This window comes from Athene noctua, chromosome 2 (assembly GCF_965140245.1).
Source record: "Athene noctua chromosome 2, bAthNoc1.hap1.1, whole genome shotgun sequence".
Classification (NCBI taxonomy): domain Eukaryota; kingdom Metazoa; phylum Chordata; class Aves; order Strigiformes; family Strigidae; genus Athene; species Athene noctua.
Genome location: NC_134038.1, coordinates 153,904,455 through 153,911,897, shown reverse-complemented (window position 1 = coordinate 153,911,897; position 7,443 = coordinate 153,904,455). Strand labels below are relative to the sequence as shown.

At 38.0% G+C, this 7,443-nt stretch overlaps 1 protein-coding gene across 3 annotated transcripts in view; it reads right to left on the bottom strand.

Annotated features, from left to right (window-relative positions):
- Positions 1-456: 456 nt before the first annotated feature.
- Positions 457-7,443, bottom strand: part of PDCD6IP (programmed cell death 6 interacting protein) — a 31,862-nt gene continuing 24,875 nt past the window's right edge. For 2 of the 3 annotated variants that reach the window (XM_074900761.1, XM_074900762.1), the window contains exons 14-18: positions 6,785-6,919; positions 5,776-5,870; positions 2,495-2,627; positions 1,917-2,128; positions 457-1,126 (exon numbers count right to left, since the gene is read on the bottom strand). In XM_074900761.1, the coding sequence (XP_074756862.1) occupies positions 958-1,126; positions 1,917-2,128; positions 2,495-2,627; positions 5,776-5,870; positions 6,785-6,919 (744 nt within the window). In that variant the 3' untranslated portion in view covers positions 457-957. The remainder of the gene's footprint in view (positions 1,127-1,916; positions 2,129-2,494; positions 2,628-5,775; positions 5,871-6,784; positions 6,920-7,443) is intronic. The other variant, XM_074900763.1, reaches the window with a different exon arrangement.

The window sequence follows — 7,443 nt, the reverse complement described above, 5'->3', positions numbered from 1 at the left end:
CTGAGGGAATACATTTGTTTTTTCAAGGGAAAAAAAGCAATCATTTTAAAACATAATCTGAAAAGCTCCAACAATCAATAGTTGCCCTCTTTTGAGCTGTAATACATTTCTGATCAACATTTGTTTAGAAAATGTGGGTTAGACCAACCAGTCTCTGGTTCTGTAAGAGGGACCGTGATCTCCCTTCTTTTAAGTAGTATTCTGCAAATGAGAGCAACCACTCTTTTAAAACAGTAATGAACATATTTTAGTCCAACACACTTCAAAGTTATAGGAAAACTCTACCTGCAATCTACAAACATTTAAATGGTTAATTACAAATTCTGTCACAAAAATACAGAATCGAGGAGAAGAGGTGGCAATTCAGCTGTAAGGCTAAATACTTGAGAAGTTATGTTATGCAAGTCAAGGAATCTGCAGACACACAAAACACATCTTTAGGGCAATGAGAATGCCAAGTGTTTAAACCATTCTTAAGTAATTTATTTTCTTTACTGACGATTTACAAGGCCTTGATTATTAGACAAAATAGCGTATTTTAACTAAACTCAAAAAATACAAACCAATAGAGTATAGAAGGAAATGCTATATGGTTCCATAGAACATATCACACCCGGAGTGCACGCACCGCTTATTTTTCTCATCTCAACTCATCTGTTACTTATAGGATTTTTGCAAAGAAATATTTTGGTCTAGCCAACATGTAGTGTACAGTTTCAAACCACTGAATTAGGATCTAATTCTGGCATTAGTCTACAGTCTAAACCACTGCAGCAGATCTTTCAAAGTGTTTAGTGTAATAAAAACTGTTCTAGACATTTTTGAGCAGTTAATAATAAATGGGAGTTATAGACTGCATACAGTTCAGTATGGTACATTAACCAAAGCTAGAAGTTTTAGTATGCTTATTGCAAATTTTCCCCAAATTTTAACAAGCAGAACTTCTTTGCAGATACATTATTGCTGAGGGTAATAAGGCTGCTGAGGAAAAGGGTATCCGGGTTGTTGAGGTGCTGGATATGGTGCTTGTCCAGGGTTTTGATACACAGGTGAGGGCGCATATGGCAGATTATATTGACCATACATGTATGGATTATAGCCCATTGGCATCGGCATCTGGCAATACCTGTGTGGGGAGGGGGGGGGGAAAACAAACATACTTTAGTTACAAAACAGTGATGATGATAATTAGCAAACAACAACTCATTAATAGATAGGAAAAGACATGCAATCACTGCATATGCTTTCCTTTCATTTTCCTTTTTGTACAGCAGAAATGTGGTAACTTTCAAGGATCAAATATGAAAAATATGATAATACGTGGAACAGAAATGTAAACAGAAGGTAGAGTAAAGGCAACTTGCTGGAACTAGAACTAATCTAAATTGATTCTCATGTTTAATATCATTGTACATATTTTAACATTTGCTGAGCCTGCTACTGAAGGAGAGAGCAGCTGCCTCCAATTCTTTGTGATGACTCCAGAAAGATGGAAAAAAATCATCGGAAGAAAGCACACTACTCAACTGGACTTTTTTCATCATCTTTAGCAAGACACTAAGATTTGAAAAATGAGATATGGCATCACTTTTGAGATAAACACCACCAACTGATTATGCAGGGGCTGGCACCAGTCCACAAACCACAGTTAAGGAACTGCAGCTCTATCTCCCTTCTTTAAAAAAACTAAACTACAAAAACTTAAAATGAACCCTCCCCACAAATGGTACCAGCAATCGATTCCAATCAATTACTGAATTACATGATTAAAAACAACAACAAAAAAATAATCTTGCCTCAAACAATAAACACCTCTTCAATTATAACAATAACCGATTTTGAAATGTCAGTGCAACAAAAAGGTGCTTTTACATAACAGGATAATGAAGAACTGCTGAAGTACTCCCATAGCTTACCCTGGGTAACCTGGATAAGTTGGGTAAGGAGGTCCCTGTGCCTGTGAAGGTGCAGTGCTTCCTGCAGGTGCAGTGGCTCCTGGAGCAGGAGTAGGAGCAGGAGCACCAGGAGGAGGTGCAGCTGTTCCAGAGGGTGCTGATGCAGAAGAGGAACTGCTTGATGCAGAAATCACTGGGGGCGGCGGCCGTGCTGGTGGCTGTGGTTTAGTCCCCTAACAAAAGAAAGTGAATTAAGGTAGAACTTCTTTCTGGAAGTCTTGGAATCAAAATCTGCAATTATATTATCAGTTGTTAGGGTTTTTTTTTTCCTTTTAAATGGACATTCTATACTTAGTCTATACCGATAATAATGCAAAGCATCTAAAAAGCAGTAAGCTTTCCATTTCAAACCTATAAATTATGAACACCAATAGTACATTATACTCCTCTCTGCAAAGTCTTCAGACACTGCCTTGTATTTCACTTCAGCACATGTCCAAATACACCAATATATTAAGGAGCACTATACACAAGTTTGGAGTTCCAAAGTACAGATCACCTTATATTCTCAACCCTCTAATACCATAGCACATATTTACCACCATGGTTCTGGGTGCTGGAGTAGGAGTCGATGATGCAGCAGGCTTACTTCCTCCAGCTGGGGTGGTCTGATACGTAGGCAGAGGAATAGAGGGAGCACTGGGTTCCCTCGCAATGCTTTGCTGCAAATCTCTATTAAAAACAAAACAAGCAAGCATACAGCTTAGTTTAAGAGTTGTTTGTTATACACTTCAGCAAGCTGAACCAGAGATGCCACAGAATAAATCTGGTATTTAATGATCACTGAGATAACTCATCTAAATCTGGAGTCCAAATCACATCCACAGAAACAATCCTCTAGCCAACCCTCTGGTTAACTGTTATGCTTACTTTCTAATAACGTCTTTACGTTCCAACTCAATACTAGTATAGATCACTAAATTAGCCAAAAAGTTTGGGATCAGAAATTATAGAATAGTCAAAAGATTTAGTGACTTGGAAGCTTTCCTGACAACCTAAGGAAACCTCAAGGCTATGGAAAAGGATAAGTTTCAATAATTTTGACATATAAAGAGATGCTCAAATACAGAAGAACAACCATGTCATACTACTTGTAGATTGCCCTAAATTAAATGCAATTGCATACAAATACCATATATCTAACAGAACTGGTTTTTTTTTTAAAAAAAAAAAGCCCACTAGATAGTCTGGAATATCATTTGTATCTGGGTAAACATAACTATCAAAAGAACCCTGGCAAAAGTCTGAATAGCTCAGTACATGAGCTTTCAAGTTCCCTATTTTGTTACCTCTAGTGTTGGAATTAGTCTTGGTAAGATGCCTTGGTAAGACACAAGGAGGCTTTGGTATCATGTTGTACTACAAGCTGTCATTTAACAGCACAATTTTACAGTCAGCTTGTCATAAAAACTCCAAGGAAGCAATTTTAAGTTACATATTCAGAGGAATGTAGTGCATTTCTCAATGCAAAGAATTCAATACCTGAGATTGGGCAGATTCTTCACAGAGTCTTTCAGAGGCATTTAAGATTTCAGACAATTTTGTGTAAAAATGATAGGTGCACAACATGTGACAACTAGAACCTGATACCTGGCATTCTGAAACTTAAGATAGGAGACTGACAAAAGTACACAGTCTAGTTAGCAACAAACTACAGGCTCCTATTATACAGAATGCAAAGGTGAGCCCCAAAGAAGAACAAACCAGCAACTTTTGCAGAAACTTGGTAGAAAAAATAAGACTGAAATAAACTCCAAGAAAACTGTCCTCACCATTACCCCTGAAGCAAAGAGGAATGACGGAGAAAAAGCTGGAAATACTGTCCTGATGTTACATATGTGTATGTATATCTCCAACTATTTCTTGAAGGTAGTGGAGTAACTATTCAACACCATATTATACTGAAACTAATAAAAACAAATCTTAATGTCTTAAAAGATGGCACAGAACCATAAAATGGTTTGGGTTGGAAGGGACCTTAAAGCTCATGCAGTTCCAACCCCCCTGCCATGGGCAGGGTCACCTTCCACTAGCCCAGGTTGCCCAAAGCCCCATCCAACCTGGCCTTGAACACTGCCAGGGAGGGGGCAGCCACAGCTTCTCTGGGAAACCTGTGCCAGTGTCTCACCATCAGAGGAAAGAATTTCTTCCTTATACCTAATCTAAATCTACCCTCTTTCAGTTTAAAACTGTTACCCCTCATCCTACCACTACACGCCCTGATAAGGAGCCCCTCTCCATCTTTCCTGTAGCCCCTTTAAGTACTAGAAGGCCACTATAAGGTCTCCCCAGAGCCTTCTCTTCTCCAGGCTGAACAACCCCAACTCTCTCATCAGCCTGCCCTCACAAGGCAGCTGCTCCTTGACCATCCTGCTGCAAAGACTGATAGCTTACAGAACAGTGGTACCATTCAGAGTATATTTTGACCATAAAGTGACCAAAAACATTAAATGTGAAACTCAAAACACTAATTAAAACTGATACTCCCATGGGCAATTGGGGGGGGGGGGGGGGAAATTCTCTAGTTCTAAATGATAAATCTTCTAAAAAAAAAAAAAAAAAAAAAAAAGGTATTTCCACTAACTGAAGATGCAGCCCACAGTCAATACCTGGGGGGGCACGAGGGTGCAAAACACAATTTATTCCCTCAAACTGTGGGTTGGCTGCACTGAGAAATACCTTTTGTAGACGTATACTACAAATACCCCAAATGCAATCACTGCCCTTAAGAGAGGCACCCTTGACAGGGTTTCACGTCAGCAGTTAACACATGAGGCAGTAAAAGATATCATGGCAATATTCAGCTGAATGTTAAGCACTAAACCTACAGCTTTAACACTGAATGTTAACATATTAAAGATGTGAGATATTCAGACCTAAGCCTTGGTTAGGCAGCCTACAGCTTCCAAATTGCATCAATGTAGGAAGTAGAAAAGAGGTGGAAGGGGTTGCATACAGTTACTAAGAATTAATTTACAAGCACAACTGAAAAAGCACAGTTCTACAAAGGATAAAAGTTAGGAAAAGTAAAATTTGAGGGCTGAGCATCCCATTCACAAGATGGTACACATACAAAACAATTGCAGTTTCATCAGCTGAAACTTTAGTAAAAGGCTACGTGCTTTGCTAAAGAATACTGATTAAAGGCAAGCCTTTTCAGTTATGCTTTCTTCTTAAGAGAGCCTAAAAATCACAGCTGAAGCATACTATACTAGCCTGATCACACATTGAGTGCAACAACAGGCACTTTCCTTCACATGAAGGACAAAACCTGCTTCTCTCCCCAACAGTGTAGGCAACCCACATGTCTATACAACAATAAATTATTAGACCAGATCAGACTATTTTCCCAACCAACTATTTTCCAACATTTTTACCCCCACAGCACTGGGCACATGGTAGGCAGTCATATGCTGAAACATTCATCTAATTTCTCAAATCAAAATGACAGCAGGAGTAAGGTGAGAAATCTGATATTCCTCAAAAGAAAGAATAAAATAAAATAATTAACAAATGCATGTCAAAAAGAAGTGAGAGTAAGATCATAAGGTGCAACAGACACATGCCAAACTGTATATAGGAACACGAGAGCAGACTTCAAAGTAGATTTTTCCATTTATTTCTCTTATACTTTCCTAGTTTTTCAGGAGAAGAGAGAGTGGGGTTAGCATCAAGGCAAAGAAGAGGTGATAGTCTTAATACACCTACTCTCCCCTTCTCACTTCATCAAGTACCATAATAAACATGTCCTTAAATGTTCATTTCTGATAAACACTTAACTATTGCGACAATGCTTAAACTAAAAATATTGAAATCTTACTTGAGCAGTTCATCTCTTTCAGTCTTGCGAGCAAAGACAATGTCACTACATTTGTTTTGGAATTTCAACAGGATCTCTGTCAGCTCATTGTAAAACTAGTGAAGAAAAAAAAGCTATCAACATGATCAATCAATATTTTCAGACTCCATGCAAGCATATTTCTACATATTGATCCAGTTACAGGTGTTGCATTATTACAGTGCCCAGAAACTGCCATTCCAGTACAATTTGCTAGTGCATTTTATTCTGCTTTTCAAAAGTAAGTATTAGTCAGCTGTTGCCCATCCCTGAAACATTATACAATTTTGTGGGGGTTTTTAATACATGTATTTGTATGTAAATATAAAAAAATAGTTTAAAGACAACTAGAAAATGTATTAAAACCAGAACAAAACTAGATCACTTCTGGTGGCGAACTTTATTTTTTTAAAGGATTTTTCTTTCTTTTAAATTTTACTGTGTTTAGTAAGTTCCATGCATTTCATTTGTATAGATGTTTCAGTTTTTTCTTTTTTCCTCTAGTGAGCTATCAATAAACCAACAAAAACTACTTAATACAGAAGCAGCAAGACACCTTCCAGAAGCCCAGATCAAAAAAGGGAAGCTAAATAAAGCCCTCCTCATCTCTGCTCACGTATGCAGTAGCAGTATATAACACAAATTTCATAAGGTAATTAAATACCATGGGAGAACAGATGAAAGAATTCCTCAGATAAAGTGGCTCATCTGGGTACTTCAACATCAGTTACTCAGCTGTAATTAACAACTTTTCCGATTCTAATATAAAGCAATGCTCAGAAAGGCTTACTTTTCAGGCAGGAACAAAAAAGCATTTCACAGCTGTCAAAACAAACAAAATTCAAGCAACTCACTGTCCTCACAGCAGTAGTAAAATCCTCAAAAACGTACTTCTCATCTAGCATGTCTGCAAAGTTTATGATGATTTTTGATTCACGTGTCTATGTAAACAAAAGAAAAAGTTCTTCCAATCCCTTAAGTGTTACCATACCTTTGTGCCTTCTTTTAAATTGGCTACAAGTTCCACGAAGTTGTCATTTGCTACAGCTAAGTTCTTCAATACTTCTTCTCTTAAATTAGATTCATTGTTTGATTGTTTCATCTTTGAAAAATCCTGATGTGCATTCTTAAAAGAAGGGGAAAAACAAGCAGTGAAAATAGCACAAGCTAGTTCAGTGTAAGATCCCGCATGTTTTGGTTTTTTACCCCCTCTTACTCATTGTGTCTCCCCCCTTTTCCCAACACCTGCCTTTTCTCACCTTCCATCCACGCACTGTACTTCCCGATACTCGCTGTCTGCCAAGTGCAGTGGCTATTTCAGAACTATACATATATTAACTCACTGGTAATATCAGCTAATTATCTGTTCTGTTGTGGGCTGCCTTCAGCTCATACTGCAGACTCCCTTTCAGAGGCTGTACTAATTAGGCTCTCTCCTGTACTACCCTCCACTGATATTCAGAAAATCATACTGAAAGTTTGTACTTTTAAGAAGTGCTACCTCAAAACTGGTTGACATTGGCAAGCTATTAAAAAGGTCAGAGAAGCAAAAAAACTTACAGAAGGATCAACTACATCTCATTTCTTTTGGAAAAATTAACAAGCAAGCAAACTTAAAGACTACTTCAGCTGTCAGAAGCAGCCAACCCT